We start from the raw sequence: 22,055 nt of genomic DNA on the forward strand, positions 1-22,055 counted from the left end.
CTAGTAACTCCACATTATCAAATAACACTACAGTGTTGACATATTTTCAACACAGGAATTTTGAGATTAAAAAAAAAAATCCATCAGTTTATAACAGGTATGTGAGAAAAAGAAAGTTTTATTTTATAATAATGATAATAATAGTAATAACATGCTTAAAAGTACAAGCATGGTATTCTGATCTGGATCTCTTGTTTCTACAAGCTCTTGGTCAATTAGGGGATACAGGACTCAGAGGAAATAGAAGGACACATGGTATTCCTCATGGAAAGTTTGACTGAAGCTCATGGATTTACTCCAAACTGCCTTGTGATAGGTGGCAAGCCCCTTCTCCCCCGAGTCCAGCGCCTCGTATTACTGAGGCACGGCTGGTCTTGGGCTACTCTAAGCATCAACAATTCTCACACTCTTTGATTCTATGCTTTGTGGTTTTTATCTGTTTGTTTGTTTGCATGGTTTTGTTTTTTAAGCCGTTGTTTGCTGGGCCCCGTCAGGCTGGTGTGGGAGCAGGCCGTTTTGGACAAGCAACTTCTAACTACCGTCTCTGCTTCCTACACAGCCTTCCCCGTGCTGTTTGTCCTCCCCTGGGGTTTCGCCCGTGCTTACCTGGAGAACACAGGGTAGGTGATCCCGCTGGTGTCAGGCTTCCATGGACCAGCAATTCCAAGATATGCCCAAATACAGGAAATGACATTGACCTTTCGAAAGAGACTATTCAGCTCTCCTACTTTGTCCTTCTAGAGTGTAACAGGAGTGTAGACAGGTGGTCAAAGATCCTATAGAAGCCTATTAGTTACACGTGTAAAGTATTGAAAGATGCTGTCTGGACCAGCTGTCCAGTCTATGACTGGGTGTGCAAGGACAGAAGCAGAGAGCAGTTTCTATAGCTTTGTTCATGTGAGAGAAAACAGCAACTTGGATATACACGGATAGCATGGCACTGCTATATTGTGAAACACGGTGTGAAGACCAAAATGCACCGAGAATCACAAGTTAGTTCTGAATCTCCTACTTGCAGCGGCTGAACCTCAGCAAACATTTTTAAGCCTGGCCCTAAACAAGGTGTATTGTGTGATCCATTTTCCCCTCCAAATGACCACCAAGCAACCGTCACATTTCCATATGGATACACACATATGTTTATAAGTACGTAAATGATATGGGAAACAAGCTGTTGAGTAAAGTGATAAGGGTCTATAACCCAGAGCGTTTGTTTGCACACACACGGAGGAACTCGTGGAAGCATCTGTGCAGTACAATCCTAAAGATAAGGAGAAATTTTATGGTAGGAAAAGGGATTTTTTTTCCTTTTCCCCCTCATCCCTCCTCCTGTGAGATGGATTGGTAGACAGTTAATCTTCAAGGTGGGCAGGCACCCTTCTTCTACAGGGCATGGAACTTGGACATTCATCCCCGTCTCATGTGTCGCCTACTCCTCCTGGTCTTGTCCTTAGGTGCTGGACAACAAACGGAAATAAGAAAATCTGGTGGATCATCAGAGGACCCATGCTGCTTTGCGTAACAGTAAGGCCCATTGCTTCCACCCTTTCCTTCTCTGGGCTCAGCAGCTTCAGGGAGCACCCCTCTCCTTCCCCTCCCTCCCGACTCCTCAAATCTCTGGTCCATGAAAGTGGGAATATAACATGTGAGAAGTTTCTTCAGGGTGAGAAATTAGAAACTTCTGGTTCAGGATCCAAATTCAGGGTAACGCTGTAAGCCTCCATCTCTCTGGATCTCTAAGTGGGACTTGAAGTCAGCGCGATGACCCTGCGCCGAAGGGCTGTGATAGGGAACGGGCTGTCTGTGGTCTTGTCAGGTCCCAGAAAGCAGGGAACTATCAGCGTGTGTCTTTTGATTGTTTGAGACAGGGTCTTGCCACACAGTAGAGCCTGACTTCCACCTCATGGCAGCCCTCCTGCCTCAGCCTGTCCATTGTTGGGGTTCCAGTGTGCCACCATGCCCTGCTCAACTTTTATCTTAACGCCAATAGCAAACAGGGAGAGGAAACCAACGAGACTACTTTCAGAGGAGAAACGTGAACAATCAGTGTTAATACAAGTGGTTAAAAGAATATATATTATTAATTGGTTTTGTCGTGGTGCATAATACTTGCAGGGCATAGAGATCACTGACATAGAGGACCCATTTAGAGCTTTTGACCTCCTTTTGCCAAAACAACTCTTACGGGACCCCAAGTACATAGACATGCAATATGGCTACAAACCAAATATCTATAGACAGTGAGTTATAAAGAAATGTACTTTAACAGAAATCCCTGGCATGTACATGATTTGGCCATTTGACAAAAGCAAATTTGCACATTAGTGAGATCGATATGCTCATTTATTTTTTACGTAAAATAAATCTTGGCTGAATTTTTGATACTGCATTTTCATTTTTTTCAGAGTTGATATTTTGAGTTTTATAATTACTAATGTTGAGAACTTTATATAAGTATGCAGTTCAAAATAGCAGTAGTATGTCGTAAGCCGATTTTAGGAATTATTGGAGAGTCTTCTTCATCTCTAGCTGAACTTCACATAGCAATTGTTAAAATGAAACTGAAATTAGCAACTCAAACAGCAGTTTCTGGAAAGGTTTATTTTTTTTTAAAGATTTTATTATTGTATGTGCGTGCGTGTGTGTGTGTGTGTGTGTGTGTGTGTGTGTGTGTGTGTATTTGTGTGTTTTCGTGTGTAAATGCAGGTACCCTTGGATCTAGAAAAGGGTGTCAGATCCCTGGAGCTGGAGTAACAGGTAGCTGTGAGCCACCTAATGTGGGTGCTGGGAATTGAACCTAGGTCTTCTGGAAGAGTAGTAAACATTTTAACTGCCGAGCCGCCTATCCATTCCCTCAAACAGCAATGTTAAAGCCAATCATTCTAACAATCGAATCCAAAGATAAGTTATTGGAGTACTTACAATGCTATACAATGACGGTAGGGAAATGTGAAAAGTCTTTCTCTTTTCTGTAATTAAATCATGGTCCTAAAATCTAAGCTGAGGCATTTCAGGCAGTGCTTGTTGGCATGTGCACTGAAAGTGTGCATGCTAGGCAGTGTTTGTTGGCATGTGCACTGAAGGTGTGCATGTTATGTCTTCAGAAACAAAGCTGCTTCATGATACACCAAGGGCAAATGTGGCCAGAAATACATTGGACACACGCATTTAATTTCGAATTACATTTTTGATTGTATGTTCTGAAACCTTTTACCATCACTAATGTCTTGTGCCCTCCTAAGCTGAGTGATGTTTAGGAAGCAGAGATTTAGATGGTAATGTTTGGGGGTGATCTTTGTTAAAGAAGGTGGATGGGTAGTGATGCTGGGGTGAACCAACAGTGGGCTGACAGGTTCCACTGAGGGTTGGGTAGATTTTTCTGCCCACGTCTGCCTACGGGCTGGATAGCTAGTGTTGCGTTCCATGTCATCAGCCCTCTGTGGAGTCCTCTGCAGACGCCTCTTGATTGACTCCCTTCCTTCTTATCCCTGGCGACCAAGCCCCTGTACAGCAGCCAGAGTGATCACTTCAGAGAAAAATCCAGTTATAGCCCATGACTTTGGTGAGTCAGCCTAATACTCAAGGTTGACCCCAGTCTCTTTAGTGTGATAGTCCCTGTCTGTCTGACCACAAGTACCCCGTGCTTTACTTGTATGGAGAAACCCAAAGTTTCCCCTCTCAGTGGAGATGTTTTATTCCTTTACATGACCACGTGATGGCTCCATATTCCTCCTTCGAAGTCAATACGTTAATTGATCTGTCTAGTCCATTGGCCACAAAAGTCATCAGACACGCCTGGCAAGGAGCATTTCTGCAAAGGTCTCAGGGAAGGTGCTGTTCCCTACTACTGTCTGTGTCTGCGGGGATTTGGCCAAGAAGATTTGGCCTTTAATAGAAACAGGAGGAATGCTCCTTTGGTAAGGAGCCGACTATTTGTTATTAGCTGGTAGAACACAGCATGGCCCGTGGCTTCCATGGTCGATCACATGACCATATATTGCCAGTCCCCACTAATCTGAATAGCCGCATCCTCAGTCTAAAAAAAGACTCACTGGATAACAAAATGGAAAGAGCCTTGGGTGCCCAAATGACTGCGTAAAACAGAGAGCCTCACACCGCACTAAGGTGTGACATAAACAAAAGGAAATACAGTGCTAAGGAAAAAAAATCTTGACTTCTGCATATATTCTATTTAAACGGAAACTCTAAAACAGTGCTTTTCAACCTTCCTAATGACGTGACCCTTTAATATAGCTTCTCATGTTGTGGTGATCTCAGCCACAAAATTATTTTTTTAAAGATTTATTTATTTATTATTATACATATAATGCTCTGCCTGCATGTACACCTGCAGGCCAGAAGAGGGTGTCAGATCACATTATAGATGGTTGTGAGCCACCATGTGGTTGCTGGGAACTGAACTCAGGACCTCTGGAAGAGTAGTCAGTGCCTTTAACCTCTGAGCCATCTCTCCAGGTCCATAAAATTATTTTTGTTGCTACTTCATAACTGCTACTGTTATGAATCATAATGTAAACATCTGATACACAGATGGTCTTAGGTGACCCCTGTGAAAAGGTTGTTTTGACCCGCAAGGGACCATGACCCACAGGTTAAGAACCATGGTTCTAAAACAACAAAGGCGAGGCATGGCGGCACACGCCTTTAATCCCAGCACTCAGGAGGCAGAGGTAGGCAGATTGCTGTGAGTTCAAGGCCAGCCTGGTCTACAAAGTGAGTCCAGGACAGCTAAGGATAATGCAGAGAGACCCTTCTCAAAAACCAAAACAAACAAACAAAAAACACCACCACCAACAAAAACAAAAAACCACAAACAAAACAAAACAACCAAAAAAAACCAAAACAAAACAAAACCCCAAAAACCAAAAAACCAAAACCAAAAACCAAAACAAAACAAAACAAAAACAAACCAACAACTACAAAAATATGTCAGTGAAAATCTGATCTAGCAGTATTTATTATTTCAGATTTGAGGGTCCTTAATAATTTTCCTTCATACTTGGCCCATTTGATCTGGAGCTCAAATTTCTGGAGCAAGGTGCAGACCTTCTGGGGGAAAGTCAACCGTGTGTGATGAACAGAATGCCGGGACCAAAGGGATCGTCTACTCTAGGTTTGCATCCGGGGCCAGCATCCCCCATCGTCACTGCCCCCTAACTATGTCTGTGTTTGCTGACTGATGTCTGGCTCGATGAACTAGGTCACTCTGGGCATGCGGGCACATCAGCTGGCTGCACCTGCTGCTCCTACTGTCAGGATTCTTGTGTTTTAGAAACGTCCATGCCATGACGAGCGGGGAAATCTAGATGTTCTTTGAGTCTCTCACCAGGAGAAAAAAGAAAGAAAGAAAGAAAGAAACAGGAGACTTTCTACTTTCTTCTTTATGCATGCCTTCTCATAAACTGCTGCTTAAACTAGCCCCTCGTCCTCCTTCTGTGGAGTTGAGTCATACTGGAACGTGGTGCCTTCTTACTTTTTAGTCACCACCGCCACACCGCCACCTGCTAGCAAAATTTTAAAGCCTCGATTACTCCTTTCCTTTGGTTACTCCATTCCTTCTAGGGCAGCCTCACGAACTAACGGCCTTGAGAAAAGGTCACTGGATCCCTGTCCTGCTCCCTGGAGCTAACAGTCTGACCAGATTGAACGCCCAGCTGAGTGGGTTGCTCAGCCCATCAGTGGAATGAAATAACCGTTGACTTTACAGTTGACTTCACAATGCTATAAAGTCAAAACATCATTGACTCCTCTGACAGGTTAAAAGTGTGACAATGCTGAGCAATGGGCAAGATAGCTCTTCGGACTTCTACCTAATGAGGAACTAGGAGCTTCCTGTCACTCCCTGTCTCCCTAGACACCAGTTCACTTCTACCCTGTTCTCTGCTGAAGGGTTGAAGTGGAAACGCCCTAGCTGCCTTGTCCCATCGTCTGCCACCAAAACCCTCTTCCATCTCTACAAGGAAAAGTGGAGTGACGTCATCGCTTTTGCACATCCTTTGTCCACTCCTGCTCCGCCTCTCACAGGCTTGCTTTCACAGACAAGCCTAGCAACGCATCTCAGTCTAGCTTTTGGGGTCCTCTCTGCACCACAGCACTATCGGGGAGCCCCTTAGTGCTGAATTCTGCCTTGTTTTGCTGGCCTCCACCACACCCAAGCTTCTGCTTTGCACGGTGAAAGTAAATCAGATCACAGCTGTATTAGTTGCTTTTCTGTTGCTGTGATGAAATTCAAGAGGCCATTATGGCTGGGTTATGGTGACAGGTTGGGAAAGCATGGCAGCAGGAAGAGGAAGCTGTCTGATCACGTTGTTTTCTCCCACGCTTGGAAAGCAGAGAGAGACAACAGGAAGAAGATTGAGGCTGCAAACCCTGAAAGCCTCGCCCTAGTGCAATACTTCTGGTAGCAAGATTCTACCTCCTAAAAGTCCCATAACTTCTGCAAACAGTGCCACCAACTGGGGACCAAGTATTGTGTGTGCGTGTGCGTGCGCGCGCGTGCATTTCTCATTCAAACCACCACAATAGGTGTTTACTGAAGGCTTCAGTGCTGTGGAAAGTGAACGCTTTGAATGAGAGAAAAGAGACCTTCCTTCATGCTGTCTCAGCCGTTCCTTTACCTTCTACAGCGCACATGCTTTTGGCAGGACTCTTTTAAAAAACTAGTTAATTAATTTATTCACTTTACATCCTGATCGCAGAACCCTCTCTTCTCTCCTTCGTCCACACCCTTCCTTCCTCTCCCCTTCACTCTCCTTCCCTGTTCCTCAGAAAAGGGGACCCCCCCTCCTAACTGCCCACCCAGCTCATCAAGTTGCACCAGGACTGAGCAAGAGGGGACCCACATGAGGCCTGAGCTGCTCATCGGCTACATCGGCATAGGGAGCCTTGGTCCAGTCTATGCATGGCCCCTGGTTAGTTGGCTCTGTTGTCGTCTTGTGGAGCTCCTGTCCACCCTCAGGTCCTTCTATCTGTCCCTGCATCAGCAGGACTCTTGGGGGGAAGGTATGTCTTTTGCCTAAAGGAGGAGCCTTAGAGCATTAAGCATTCTTATCCATATAGCCAACCGAAAGGCACCAGGACTTGACAGAAAACATTGCTGGCAGTGGGAAGCCAGCCGTGCTGGAAATCACCACTGCCATCCTGCATGCCCACAGCTGTGTACAGATGTTAGGGTGCCAAACACATGTCACCAAGGAGGTAACGGCTGCAAAAGCAGCTGCAGGGTCCAGGCCCTTGAGGTTCCGCATGCTCCCTATCCTGTCACACATTCCTGAGGGCGTATTCGCTGTCTCGTCACAGATTCCCAGGGGAGTTAGCTTCATTTCTGCCAGCATTCCTCATTTGTCGCCTTCTCTGATGGTACTCAAGTGAAGAGCCCACCATCCAAAGGTGGTCACTGACTCTGGACCTCTGGAAACCCAGAGGTGCCCGGGCTCCATGTTTGTGGGGAGATGTTTTCTTCATGTGGCCCCTGGTAGCTGCCCATTTCCTTTTGTCTGGTCTCTGGGAGACACAGAGAGGAGCGGATCCACAGGCCCTTTGTTTCTTAGGCAATGGTCCAGACCTCAGCCCATTGGCTGAAAGATGTATCTTCCCTGTTAATCTTACTTTGTCAGAAAAATTCCTGTGCTCTACAAGTTATTAAGCCAAGCACACGGTGTTTTCCCATTGTGATGAGAAGCAGATATCCCATTAAAAGGGATAAATTACTTGGTTATGTTTCATTTGAATTTTTAAAATTTTCTGGCACTAAATATCCCCTGGCTGGGTACTGCCTTCATTCCTGTTGGTTTATGTTTTAGAAACTCTAGCCTTTTAGCACTCACTGAGCATTGAGTCTCTGAGGCCAGGGGAGCACATAAGAGGTCTATGCACATTGTGCTTCTGCTTGGAGACATTTGTATTGTGCTAGATCAGTAGTGTTTGTAGAGATTTTATTCCATGACTCGTCACCTGATTGCCCTCTCTATCAGCTCTTTTCCCATTGTGTGGGAGTCATATTAAACTTTTTCCATCCTAGAAAACACTCAACACCAAAGCCTCTCCCAGCACTCTAATGGCTTCATCCTCTGCTGAGGTCCACGCATAGACATCCATCTGCCTTAAGGCATCTCTTATGCTTGGATCTTTTAGAGATGCCCTCCTCCCAGAATCATCAAAGCCCTTCCTTCATACAAGGTCCTTCTCTGGGTGAATAACACTACCACACAGCAGAGGGCTACCGTGAAATATCAGGACATCTTTGGTCTCACATCCGACCAGTGTCAAAGGTCATTTGACTAACACTTAGCAGTTTTAAATGGGTTGCTCCTTGTTATCACTGAAACGCCAGGGCTGCTGCCTGAGCTTGCCTGCCCACCATCTTCCCCAGGAACTTGGAAACTGCCTGCCAACTTCTCACCCTCCTCCAGACCTACCCTTGCCGAACCCATCCCCCCTCACTGCTGCTGAAAATGATCTTCCTGAGAAGGAGAGGTTCCAATGTGACCAGGTCATATGCCTGTTTAGAATTTATCCCAGGGTCTCCACTGCCTTCATAAGAGAACCCAAGCCCTTCAGCATGACCATGTGACCATGTAAATCTCATGCTGGTTAGCCCTGCCTTTCTTGTCTCCTCACAAACCACGCCCTCATTCTCCAAGTTCACACTTAGCCTATGCTCAACAACTGTAGCCTACACTCAACCACTTGTTTTTTTTTTTTTTTTTACATCCAATGGACTCAGGATCTCTCGTGAATCAAAATATCAGACAGACAGAAAGAGAGAGGGGTGGGGGAAGGGAGAGGGAGAAGGAGAGAACTTCAGGCTATTGGGAGGAAGACTTAGTCCTCCCATGTGGGACTCTTCTCACAGCATGGCTTCACCAAGGCTAAGCAGTGACAGACAAAGGAAGAGGGATACACACACACATACACACACACACACTTTCATTAGTGAAAGTAATTAAATCTAATACACACACAGGGTAAGAGTGAGGGAAGGAGACCGAGATCCCCTTTCTAAAACAAGTATCAAGGAATTTCAGACATACCTTACAGTTTCCGTCAAAGCTGTAGGTGTAGATTTGCCAAGTCTGTGATAGTTATGGGAGACACCCTGGAGTGGAGGGCACACACTGCTCGGTGAGTCCCACTGAGGACCGTAGGCCACACAGCAAGAGGCCTTAGCTTCCTGCCGAGAAGCCTGAACACACCAGTTCTGTTTAAGTGAAGGGAGCTCTGTCAACCGTGGTCATAAACACCAACTCAGTCACTGCCTAGCTATGTGAGCTGCCGTATCATGCTAATCTCTTCCATGCTGTGGTTACTCATTGTTTTGTGGGGACAAAAAGAAAATTTAACTGGGACAACGTCAGAGGGTTGTTTTGGAGATTAAATGAGATGGTATGTGGAAAGTTCTTAGCCCAAAGCCTGGGTGGTGAATAATCAATACTTAATAATAATGCTTGCTTGTCTTTCTCACACTGCTGAGCGCTGGGCCTCCCTGAGGCAGGATAAAGTAAATGATGCTCTAAGTTCCCTCCCAGACTTTCAGTTCAAAGAGTCTTTGGAACAATGGGGATGACCATAGACACTTCCTGTGTGACCAGCTAGGTGCCAACTTGCCCCTGGTTCATGTGGATAAGGACCTGATGCCTACTCCCAGGGTGACCTTGATACCCATAGAATGTAGCATCCACCCCCCAACCCCCCACTTACACCTGCTTTTTGTTTTCCAGGTTAATTTCTTCATCTTCCTGAAAATCCTCAAGCTTCTCATTTCAAAGCTCAAAGCCCACCAGATGTGCTTCAGAGACTACAAGTACAGGTGAGTGGCCCGAGGCCAGCGTGCGGCGATCCGAGGTGATCTGGGCTCTCGTGGGTGTCACCCACAGCTTGGGAAGGGGGGAACAATGTGTCCTTAATTCTTGTCATTCCTGTGACCAAATGCTGGGCAAAAACAGCTTAACGAAAGAAACACTTGTTTTGGCTCCTGGTCTGAGGGAGCACAGTCCTTCGTGTCTGGGAAGACCCAGCAGTGGGAGTAGCTCACATCCGTGGTGGTGATCGCTCGTGGCTCAGTCTTCAGCACTTCTCAGTAAAGCAGGAAGTGGAGCTCTTGGGCTGGAAATGAGGCTGGGATATACATTTTAATTACCAGCCTCTGCACCCCTGTGTCTGTCGGCTTCCAAAGGAACATCGCTAGCTGGGGATAAAGTATTTAAACAGATTAACCCACGGGAGATAGTCCACATTCATAACATGGCACACGGGCTGTAATTACAGATTTGTCTCCTAAGGTGGTGGTGGTGGTGGGGGGGGGGACAGAGGAGGGCCTTTCTGAAAAGGTCCTTCTTGAGATGCATGGGAGACTTTTGCCAAGGATTAAGCCTCCCTAACCTCATGACGATGACGTAAGTGGTAAGCAGTCAAGGGCGTATTAATCCCCATGTCACAAGACTATGAAAATAAATGGCTGTCTTCGTTACTTTTCTATTGCTGTGATAAGTCACCATGACCAAGGCAACTTCAGGAGAGTGTGAGGAACTTCAGGAATGACGGAGACACTGATATGGGGGCAGACTGGAGGGAGGGGGGCTGGCCACACCCCAGCTCCCTCTCTGACCTTTAATAAGCTTGGCCCCTGAGGTCTGTTTTCGGGTGTGTAAAACGGGAATGTGGTAGCAGACCTGTCTCCTATGAGTCGCGGCAGCTGAAGGCATTGTTTTTGGGCAGCCAATTTAATCAGATACAGAGGGCAAGCCCATCTTCCCAAGGGTTTTACTCCAACAGCTCGAGGAGAGTCAGCCTACCCGATGCAGGAGAGAGCACACATATGTGTGCTAGAGGCACTGCTTAGGACTTACATCCAGACATTTGGCAGAAGCCCTTACTTAGCCTTGGGGGACTGGCCTGGCCTGGGCCCCAGGGAGTCATGCTATCTCTCTTGGCGCCTCTGGTCCAGACTCCAAGTGGCCAGGCAGCCTCTTGGGCCCCATTCCCAAGGTTCACACTCCTCACACCACTGTTCTCAGGGTAGAACTCCACGAACAGGCAGGGCCGCCAGAGTCCACTCAAAGAGTGCCACTCCTCTGGCAAGCAAATGTCCTAACCACCAGGGTGCTTCCAGAAACTGTACAGAGGCAAAGGCTTCTAGGAGACAGAAGGAGAGCAGAGGAGACTTGTCTCAGCTAAGGATTTCGTTACTGTGAGAAAACACCATGGCCCAAGCAACTTGGGGAGAAAGGATTTATTTCATTTTATAGCTGTGGTCTATCATCTGGGAAAGTCAGGGCAAGAGGCCCAGAAACTCAAGGCAGGAATATGATGGAGGAGTGCTGCTTACTGGTTTATTCCTCGTGGCTTGCTTAGCTTCTTCTCTAGTGAGATGGACCCTCCAACATCAATAGTCAACCAAAAAGAAAAAGAAAAAGAAAAATGATGCCTTGACCATTGGGGCAACCTGGTAGGGATGTGCTCTTAGTTGAGGTTTCTTCCTTCCAAATGGCTCTGACTTGTGTCAAGTTGGCATGCAACTAGCCAGTGCATAACCCACAAGGCCCAAAGGCTGACATCTATGGCTTTATTCCCACCCAAAGTCCACTGTTTTCCTGGGACCTTCTCCACGCGCTAGACACTCAGCGATTCCTAATAGCTGCCCAATTCAGCTACTGTGAGTGTCTGCTGAGGGCTGGCTCAAGACACAGCCTCGTGGGCCCTACCACTGTGTAGTCTGCTCGTGAAATGTGGGATGGAGTCATACTATGAGAGCTTCTTAGAGGCTTCCCCAGGGGATTTGGATGGACGCCGGAGTAGAGGACCACTGACCCGACGTCCCAGTGACTGGCACAGGGAGCTTCCTTCTTGCGTCATGGTGACTGTGCTTCTCCCTGAGTGACACTGAACTAGGGAAAGATAGGTTAAGACACTGAGGAAGACCACATGGCTGGGTAATGAACAAAGATGGATGTTTTGCGGGGAGGGGAGAAAGAGTAACTTTAGCTGACATGTGTAGTCTGGAATTGGCCTTTTTCTCTTCCCACCCTTGTCCAAAGAAGATGCCTGAGAAGAGTCTTCGTGCAGGTCTACCCAATGGCTTCCCTGGGGGAGGGGCCACACCCTGGGGAGTTAACTAAGCAGCTGTGCATTTTTGAAGTCTGTGGAAGGTGGGTGGGGGGAGTCCATGGAATCGGGTGGGGTACGTTCTGAGAACGTGCCCCTTTGGTGCCTTTCTCTGACATTTTGGTTGGCCTTGTCTTTTCTGCTGACTCCCTCTTTTCCCAGGGAGAGCATAGCCCAGCAGATTTGCATGATCCTAATGGTTCCTAGGGTGTGGGACTCATCTCTAGAGACACAGCCATGCTCTCTCACTGTGCTCTCTGGGCTGGAGAACCCTTGCGGGGTCTGTGAGCTTGCTTGCTGATTTTGCTCTTGGGAAGCCATGCTCGCTGTCACGTCAGCAGGCATCACCATGCCTGTCTCACACTGCCCTCTCCCATGCCCCATCCATGCTAGTTTTCTCATGAAAGTCCTCAGCAGGGTAAAGCTCTCCAGGTGCTAGTGTACGCCATCTATAGTCCAGTGGATACGAGGCTGCCATCCAGCTCTCAGATTTTGAGAACTTTCAGAATGTAACACTCAAGCGCTGGCCCCTCTCCAGAAGTTATTTTAGGAAGGTTTAAATAAAACACATGTAGCCCTCACCCAAGAGGCAAGTTTCTAACTCTCCGTCTTCTTAGCTTTCCCCATGGGCCTCCACCATCAGGTAAAGGAGACAGTAAATGGCTCTACTATTTGATTTGGAGAGGGTAAACTGAGGCAAGGATAAAGGGCAAGCACTCAGAGACTAACAGTCCCTCAGCCCCTCCCACTTCACTACCCTTTGCACTTCCCAGAAGGGAGACAGCTGTTTTCCCTTTATTAATGGTTTTACTCTCCATGTGATGTGTGCAGCCTGAGCTCATGGTGAATTAAGTATAGGGAGAACGATGAAAATATTCTCATTTCTGGAAGGAGTTTCTGGTGGGCAGCACGAGGGCAGAAAGATTTTACTTTGACTCATAGAGACCTTGGCTTTGGGTCTATAAATCTTATAGGTTAGAGAATGGAAGAAAGGAAGGTAAACAAATGTAGAGTTTTGAGTGTCATGGGAGCCTTCCCAAGGCAATGAAGACACAGAGAAGCCATCGAATGTGTATTTTTTTTTTTTAATGCTAGGCTTGATAGAATTCGGATAGTCACGGGGAGATGTTACCAAACAAATGAGGCGTGGCCTGAAGGTAATAGGCTGGGAGATACATCAAGAGAGTCATAGGAGCTACAGCACCTGCTATGCCAGGGTCTTAAGTGTCGCCTAAAAGTGCATGTGTTGAAGGTTTGGCCTCCAGCCTGTGGCACTTGTGGGGACATTGTAGAATGTTTAGGAAGTGGAGCCTAGTGCAATGAGCTTGGTCCCTAGCAGGGGATAGTTGGAGGCTGGCTTCTTCTTCTTCCTCTTTACCCACCAGCCACCATGAAGTGTGCAGCTTAGTGTGCCATGTGCTCCCCACCATGCTGTGATGTCTCCACACAGTACCCCCCCACACACAAAGGTGGTCAAGTGAGCATGGATTAAGCCTCTAAAACCGTGAACCCAAACAAGCCTCTCCTCCTTTGTTTGTCACAAATGTCTGTCACAGTGATGAAATACAGCTACTTAAAGGCAGGGGTTCTTTTAAAATGATGACAACTGAGCCTGGTGACACAGGCCTATGATCCTAGCGCCTAGGGAGGCTGAAGCAGAAGGACTGCAAGTTCAAGTCTAGCCTTAGCCACAGAGGGCAGTCTGGACAACTTCGTAAGACCCTTTATCAAATTTTTAAGTAAAAAGGGGCCTGGGGGATGGTTGAGTCAGTACAGAGCTTGCTGTGTAAAGCATGAGACCCCGACTTTGGATGCCCAGCACCTGTGTAAAATGCTGGGCTTCTATGAGCCCTGTTTTGGGGGAGGTAGAGACAGTAGGATCTTTAGGTGTCACTGGCCAGCCAGTCTAGCTCCAGACTCAGTGAGAGACTATGTCTCAACAAACAAGGTGGAGAGCATCTGAGGAGAGCACCAGACATGGACATTTGCACGCTTGCACACTCACCCACCCACCCACACCCACCCTGTGTTATTTGCCTAATCCTTATAAGGACCTCAGTATGATTTGTATAATCTTCTTTCTATAAAACGAGGAGACTAATGTACAGAGAGGGTAAAGAGTTTGCCCAAGGTCACCCTGTGTGGTTGGTGACTTTGTTATTTGAATCCACACCCTGGCACTGTCCCTTTGTCCTACTGCCCTTGGTTTGAGCTCTCTACTCCCTCTGTCCCCGCTCATGTACCCAGAGCGAATGCTTAGTAAATATTTGTTGAATGCTTAGACGGCTGCAGCAAGCTGTACCACTTAAATAAACAAGTGGCTATGGATGAAAAGGAAGCATAGACGCCGTCCATAAGAGTAAACGTCTGTGACTATTTATGGCTTTCATCTGAGCTGGGACACAAATTGTACTTTCATCTAAGGAGACATTGGAAGGGCATGGGTAGTGGGGACATTCCACTCTGAATCTACCCAAAGATGTGGGAGTGACAAAAGTGTCCCAATACGCCATTAGATGTGTGATGTTTGCACGTGGATCCTGGGAATGCGGACAGGACGAAAATGGAAAACAGGTAAAATCCAACCAAGTCTGGAATGCACTACCAGTTTGGTTCCAATGGTTTCCTGGTGGATACACTATGGCCACACCATCTGTGGACGCTAGAGAAATTAAGGAAGGCTATTTCGGAAGCCCTTTGTGTCCTCTTTGATATTGTTCTGTAGAACTGACACCTTTCCATAGTCAGCACGTACTTTAAAAACCTGTAACTGGGTCAGAGAGATGGCTCAGTGTTTAAGAGTGCATATTATCACACTTGCAGGGGACCTGAGTTTGGTTATTAGGACCCATGTTGTATGGCTCACACCCACCTGCAAATGGGGCATCAGATGCTTCTGGCCTTCGTGGACACCTGCACTCACATGCATACCCTCATTTACACACACACACACACACACACACACACACACACACACACACACACACTTAAAAAAAGTCTTAAAACACGTAATTGCTGTAATTTAACCTAAGAATCAATTGCCGGTAAGACATGGGACTGCACATAAGTATGTTAATATGTGTTATTAATCCAGATACCGCAGAAGAAGAGTAACAGGTTCAGGATCTTGTCAGTACAGAGCAAGTAACATGAAGAGTGGAGGCTGGGGAGTACCTGCCAGTGAGAGCCAGTTGTCAAGCGGGAGTTTGGGGCTTTGCCATCAGGTTGCTCTGGCTTTCAAAAGATTAAGACTTGAGCATCATTGCTTACACATCCTTGCTAAAGATGTCTCCTGCAATAAAAATAATTCTATATCCTAAGCAAAAACGGGCTTCAGGTCAAACCCCAACCTGTGCACCTTGTTTTGCAACCAGTGAGCCAAAGAGGTCTAAAAACTTTTCTGAATATTCACACCTACAAAATAATGCTTAGGCGCGGGCGGGGCATATAGCTTGGCGGTAGAGCCACATGCTCGGCACACGTGAAGCCCAGGTCTCAGTCTTCAGCAATCCAAAAAAGAAAAGAAAAAATATTCTCCCAAGAAATAGTCTTTCCTAAGCAACTCCCACGTGGATAGATGAGGGGGCAGCAGTAGATCTGAGCTGCCTTCAGGAGAAGTGCATAACCAGGATCTGTCACCCACCTCTCCCCCACCGTGGCTTCCCCTGACTGTCAAGGCTCTGGAGACATCCAGCCCACATGGCAGGTGGAGTCCCTCTTCTCTGAAGGCTGTTAAAGAAGCAAACTGTTCTGCTGCATGGGTGGTCATGCATTTGGGTGTGTCTCAGACCCAGGATAGAGTTTAGTTTTTTGCATGACATTTGGACTGCTGACCACACTGATTCTCTACATCTTTACCGTGTGTGTGTATGTGTGTATGTGTGTGTGTGTGGGGGGGGGGGGGTGGGGATCCTCCTACTCTGGTTCTATAAGTACTTGGTTTAAAAACACATTACAATTAAGCTCTGTTTTTGCCAGTGTGGATTAGACGCTAGTTTAGTTCCCCCACCTCCCCACGGAATATGAGTCACCTTTGCTAATTCTGTTGATGGCAAACCAAGAAGCAGATCAGTGGTAAAGTGAAGCTGTTCCCAGTCTCCACTACTCTGTAAACTTCACACTCTCAGGCAACAGCCTCCCAAAGTTTGGCTTCAAAGTGTTGACAACGGGACCTAGAAAAAAATGTCCCTTGATGGATATGGGAGACCTATTCCAGAACCCACCCAGGATGCTGACATACTTTATTTTTTTTTAAGATTTATCTTTATGCAGGTATTATGTGTATACATCTATGTGCATGTGTGTCAGGTGTGTGCAGGTGCCCATAGAAGCTGGAGAAAGGCATCGGCTTCCCCAGAGCTGGAGTTCCAGGTGGCTGTGAGCTACCTGACATGGCTGCTAGGAAGAGAACTGGGGTCCCCTGGAAGAAGAGCAAGCACCCCCTCACCCTCAACTCCCGATCTATCCTTTCTCCCCTTCCATTTACTTTCAGTCATCTCTGGATTCGATCTAGTACACACAGTGCTGTGGATGCTACAATGTTGCAATGTCCAGAGATAAATGATAAGGAAACAAATCTGTGCAGGTTCACTAATGGATACCACCGAAGAAACTGTGTCAATCAATCTATAGTTGGTTTGGTGCCCCAGGGCAGAACCTATGCATTCAGAGGACCCACTGTATATATATATTAAAGGCTTTGAAAGGAATTTTAATAGGCAGCAGTGCTTGGAATTCACCAGTTTGGACCAGTGGGGCCCCAGCTGTGCACTTTGCTCGTGGGTGGTACAAAGGAATGTTTGCCTTTTTGTGTGTGTGTAGATTGTAAACAACCGCCAACCTCAACTCTGTGTACTTTAGTGTACTTTACGAGGAGGATCAGTTTTCCATTTCCTGTAGTTCTTGCTGCCACAGGATTGAGGGGCAGCTGAGGGCAGGCCCCACTTCTAGGCTGGGGATAGCCCTGTGGTGTCTGTATGGCCCTGGGTAACCCATTTTCTTTCTCATCTGAGGTTGACACCGAAGGCACTAAATTTCTGGGGAGAGAAAGCATTATAGGGACCTGCTAGGCATGTGCTAGAAATAGCTAGGAAACTTGGCAAGCTTGGATGGTATCTAAAGGTGGCTCCTGCTTGCATAGAAGTGGGTTTTCCACCAGACCTATCAGTGTCTGTAGGCATGATACCCTACAGGGGATGCTTCCTTCGTTCTTTCTGCAAATGTGTCCTGCTTGTCTGCTATGTACAGAGATACAGAATTGAGCAAGGTCACACGAGATAAGCCAGCTGTTCATCAAGAGTGGGAGATTTACAGTACAGATGTGCGCAGACGGGCAGAATATGCTGCCTAGTCCCTGGGAGGCCCTCACGACTGCTCCTTGGTGTCGTTTGCAGATTGGCAAAGTCAACGCTGCTCCTCATTCCTTTGCTGGGGGTCCATGAGATCCTCTTCTCTTTTGTCACCGACGACCAACTTCAAGGATTTTCAAAGCTTATTCGCCTCTTCATCCAGCTAACACTGAGCTCCTTGCACGTAAGTACTCTCACTGATGCCTTGGCTCAGAGAGGAAAATACAAGCGTCCGGACAGAGCTGGACAGATCTGGGGACCAACACAGTTTTCGAGCACTGGCAGGCTTTCTGGGTGAGGAGCCGTGACATTAGAAGAATGTATGGATGGGGAAGGGCTGCCTGGATGCTGCCAGCATGATTCAGTGACTCAGAAGGGAAAATCACTCTTGTTCCTGGACTGTAATAGGTGCTGTGACTCATGACCATACTAACTGTGAATGTTACCGTGAAGCCTTTTATTAAGGGCCTATTTTTTGCTGCGTTATCTGCAGAGCATCGTACAAAGTGAACCTTTTCCGTGCACCCTGTGACATGTACACAGCACACAATACTATTAGGGTAGGGAGGAGGGAGTCCAGATCAGGAGGCTCTTAAGCCAGACAGGTGTGTGTGGTACCAAAACAAGAAACCAGGGTTCAGCTTTGGTTACCTGAATGTTTTGGTTAGTCACTGCTAACTGTCTAAGAAGCATCAGCTTAGTGTGGCCCTTCATCCTGTTCTTTCGCATGGGAGTCAGGCATGTGGGCAGGGCATGGGAGAGTGGCTAAGCATTGGCCTGGTGAAGCCTGCTGGGGCCCCGTGGCTTCTTCACACACCGGCAACAGCCTGAGCTGGGGCTGGCTCCATTTGGGTTGAGTTGCTAGGGCTTCATTTATTCTTTACTATCTTCTATGTTCTTTTCTTCCATTGGATCTGAGGGCTGCTTGTTTCCCACATGTGCCCCTCCTTGTGGTCTCTCCAGAGTGACTGCCTTTTTATGTGACAGCTCAGGGCTCCCAAGAGCATGGGAACAGGGGTTGCTGGGCGTTTTAAGTGCCCAGGCCTGGAGTCGACTTCTTGATGATTCTGCTGCATCCTGTAGTTTAAAGCAAGCTGCCGTCCTGACCTAGAGGGAAGGAAGGTGAGACTGAAGAGGGGCACGGGTGCTGCAGAGAAGCACAGCTCAGGAGCAAAGACCACGAGGGCCCACACCTCAGGTGATCAATCATATAGGAATAGCCAAAGTCCTCGTGTTGCGGTAGTCTCAGAATTCATCAGCTTCGCTGGGTGGTGGTGGCATACACCTGTAATCCCAGCACTTGGGAGGCAGAGGCAGGCAGATCTCGAGCTTCTGGCCAGCCTGGTGAACAGAGTGAATTCTAGGTCATCCAAGACAAAATAATCATTAATAGTAAAAAAAAAAAATAATACAAATAACCAACTTCAACTTCAAAAGAACCACTTGATTCTGACATCGAGTGGGGTTTCTGGTATGGAGGAGGAAGAACTTGGTAAAATTCCCTCCCTGGAGAGCCACAGGCTCTGGTATGCAGCTCAGTTGATAGAGAGCTGGCTTAGTATGAGGCAGGAGGACCACAGACTCAAAGTTAGCGGTAGGATAGCAAGATTTATCTCACAAGCAAGGTACAATCTTTAATATAACAAAAGAATAGCAACTATTTATGGAATAGGAGCCGGCCCAGCAAGCAGGAAGGCAGAGGCACAGCAGGGTAGAGACTGGGTAAGTAAAAAGATGCCAGTCAACAGCTCCACAGCCAGCTACACTGTTTAAAGATGAAGAAAACACATGTTCTCAGGTAGATAAAGATTGAGAGAAATCTGACAGTGCTACAAGGGGTTTCAAGGGAAGTCCTGCAGGCTGGAGGAAAAAGACAAATTCACAAAAAACTAAAACACTGTTGAAGGCAGATATCTAATTAAATAGGGACAACATGGTACTTTTTTTTTCCTCTTAGCTTATTTAGAAGACATGAGATGATTGTACAATGTAGTGGTGATTATGTTATATCACTACTAAAAAGATCACATATGCATCACAATAGTAGCGTGAAAGAGGAATGAATAAATGAGACATGTTCAAAAATTCTATACTTTACCAAAATAAAGTTACTATTAATATAAAACAAACTGTGACAAGTTAAGATGCATGCTGTAATACGTGGCCTATTCAAATAACTAAAATGTGGCAGAAACACCATCAAGGGATTGACTTGGCAGGCTGGAAAGTCTGTTTGACACTCCTCTGTCTCTTGACGTCCCTGTGGAGGAGGAGTTACCACACCCACCCAGAAGACGAAAGCTGGGGCACAGAGAATGCGCATGTGCTAACAAAGTCAAAGGTGGAAGTTTCATCTAGAAATTAAGCCCTTGCCTGTACCTACCATGGCATACCTAGCATATCATATGGTACCTGGAGGGCATCCTGTCAAGATTGTAACCAGGAGACACCAAGTTTGCTACAACACAGTCTTCAGGTCTCTGCCACCATGAGGGGTCAGGGAGACCTGTTGAGATCCTGTGCAGAGAGCAGAGAAAACATGCTTGCCCCAACTTCATTCTCACCAGTGGCTTAGGAGACAGAGCCTGGGACTTGGCACAGCAACTGAAAGTGCTTTTCTTTTACTCCTATCGGAGCTAAATTCTTTGTGGCCTTAAACTGACACACCAGGCCCATTGGTAATAATTTTTTCCATCATTGAAACATGTTTAATTTATTTCAATCTTTTGGGGGATTTCAAAGGCTAAGAGTAATTTGACTTTCCTTTGTTGCTTGGCTCTAATCTTCTGCAAAAGGTAATCTCGAAAGAGAAAAGCAAAACAAAAGCAAATCCTCCAGATGTTTGGTGGCCTTTTGTCTCACTGGTTAATGTAAGCCTCAGAATCACCTGGTATCACACATCCAAGGCAAGCTGAGGACCAGACACTTTCATGGGGATCATGGGATCAAATTTCTAAGGAAAAAACTTCACTTACCAGACTCCTTAGGTATGGAGGATGCTCTGGCCATTTGTGTAATAAGCCATTTACAAACTATACCTGCGTCAAAGCTATAATGACTATCATTTTTGATGATTCTGTGGGTTGGGCTTTCTAGGCTTCATATGTGTGGTCTTATTGATACATGTAATTTTGGCTGGACCTGCAAACAGTGTGAAGGCTTCATCAGGCTGGACCACCCTCAATGGGTCATGCACATGACTACACATTGATGTGACCTGTTGACCTGTTCAGCTAGGTCCATTGATGAGTGAGCTTTATTTGGCTCCACGTATCTCACAATTTAACAGCTGGATTCTTGGAGCACCCCAAGGGCAAGTGTTCAAGAGGAAGTCTTCATCCTCCAAAAGCCAGAAGCTCAGAAGTAAATACCTAATTAGATGGATGCTTCTACCACACTATGCAGGTTAACAGTCACAGGGTCATCTCAAGAGGAGGGAAAAACGAGATCCAGGTTTTAATGTGAGGAACAGCCTGAGCCTCTCTTTGGAGAGGAGCTGCCACAGTGGATCGGTCCAGCTACCAGAGGAAGCTCTGCTCACCTGTTTGTGCTATGGAGGAACACGAGGTTTCACAGACATGTGGCGGGCAGCATGTTCCAAACTGTGATGGAGAAAGAAAGCGCTTGGCTGTAGACAGAGGCTTCCCGTATTTCACCAAGAGGAGTGAGTGTTGGGATGGGCAGATGAAGACAGGCATGCTTGGAACCATCTCAGTCACCTTCTTGGTGACATTATAAAAGGGATCTGCAAGAAGAGGCATTAGTTCCCCACAGCTTCCTTCCCTCGCTGCCTTGGAGTCCCTTCCACTCTTCAAAGGTTTGCTGCACAGAGTGCGTCACCAGCCTCCTGCTATCATCAGGTCTTTGGAGAGACGGCCACATGTTGGCGCCATGTGAAGTGAGAGCCATGTGTTCTGTGGGACCTGCTCCCTTCACACTTACTTTATCTGGAGCAGAAGGCAGACTGCAGGGTGTTCCTAAAGCAGGGAAGCGAAGACACGCTTGTCACTCGAATCCTCTTTTAGCCAGCGTTGTGGGGGTTCTGGTACACCAAAGCCGGCTCTTCTTATCGCACATGCTCAGAGGTGATTATTACTTTTCCTGTGACCCCCACGGCAGGCGCTGAACCTCTGCTCTAATTGCATGTGTGGAAAAGATCAACTGTACTCCCAAACCTCTACTCGGCAGCATGGCATAGACCCTTCAGGTGCACGACAAAAGGGAAACCCCACATCGGCAGGCGGGATCTGAACTGGGAGGGACTTGTTGGCAGAGCTAAACATAAAGAAAACCAAAGACAGCTTCCTCCCAGGGTTGTATCTCATTAGTGTCAAAAGACATAGGAACGCTGGCCATAGTGGCACATACCTGTAATCTCAGGATTTGGGATAGTGAGGTGGGAGTTTTGGACCAGCCTGAGCTACACGGTGAGACCATGTCTTAGATAGACAGACAGACAGACAGACAGACAGACAGACAGACAGACAGATAGATAGGATATGGAAAGAGCTAGCCTGTCATTGTGACCCTTCAGTTGGAGATGTGCCCTTTCCTTGTGGGGTCTGGCAGTTTGAGAATCTTCCT

General features: G+C 46.8%; 2 protein-coding genes across 4 annotated transcripts in view; one reads left to right on the forward strand and one right to left on the reverse strand.

Annotated features, from left to right (window-relative positions):
• Positions 1-9,228, reverse strand: part of LOC311587499 (uncharacterized protein) — a 35,346-nt gene extending 26,118 nt beyond the window's left edge. Inside the window, exons 1-3 of one of the 3 annotated variants that reach the window (XM_084764384.1) lie at positions 9,054-9,228; positions 5,395-5,522; positions 3,398-3,503 (exon numbers count right to left, since the gene is read on the reverse strand). In XM_084764384.1, coding sequence (XP_084620510.1) covers positions 3,398-3,425 — 28 coding nt within the window. In that variant the 5' untranslated portion in view covers positions 3,426-3,503; positions 5,395-5,522; positions 9,054-9,228. Of the gene's footprint in view, positions 1-3,397; positions 3,504-5,394; positions 5,526-9,053 lie in introns of all 3 variants that reach the window. The other 2 variants (XM_084764383.1, XM_084764385.1) reach the window with 2 other exon arrangements.
• The window catches only part of GLP2R (glucagon like peptide 2 receptor), a 51,354-nt gene that overhangs the window by 23,885 nt on the left and 5,414 nt on the right, over positions 1-22,055 (forward strand). Inside the window, exons 8-11 of the mRNA XM_084764352.1 lie at positions 560-620; positions 1,455-1,524; positions 9,741-9,829; positions 17,517-17,655. Of these exons, the coding sequence (XP_084620478.1) occupies positions 560-620; positions 1,455-1,524; positions 9,741-9,829; positions 17,517-17,655 (359 nt within the window). The remainder of the gene's footprint in view (positions 1-559; positions 621-1,454; positions 1,525-9,740; positions 9,830-17,516; positions 17,656-22,055) is intronic.

The sequence above is a fragment of the Acomys minous genome (genome assembly GCF_964271855.1).
Source record: "Acomys minous genome assembly, chromosome: 16".
NCBI lineage: Eukaryota > Metazoa > Chordata > Mammalia > Rodentia > Muridae > Acomys > Acomys minous.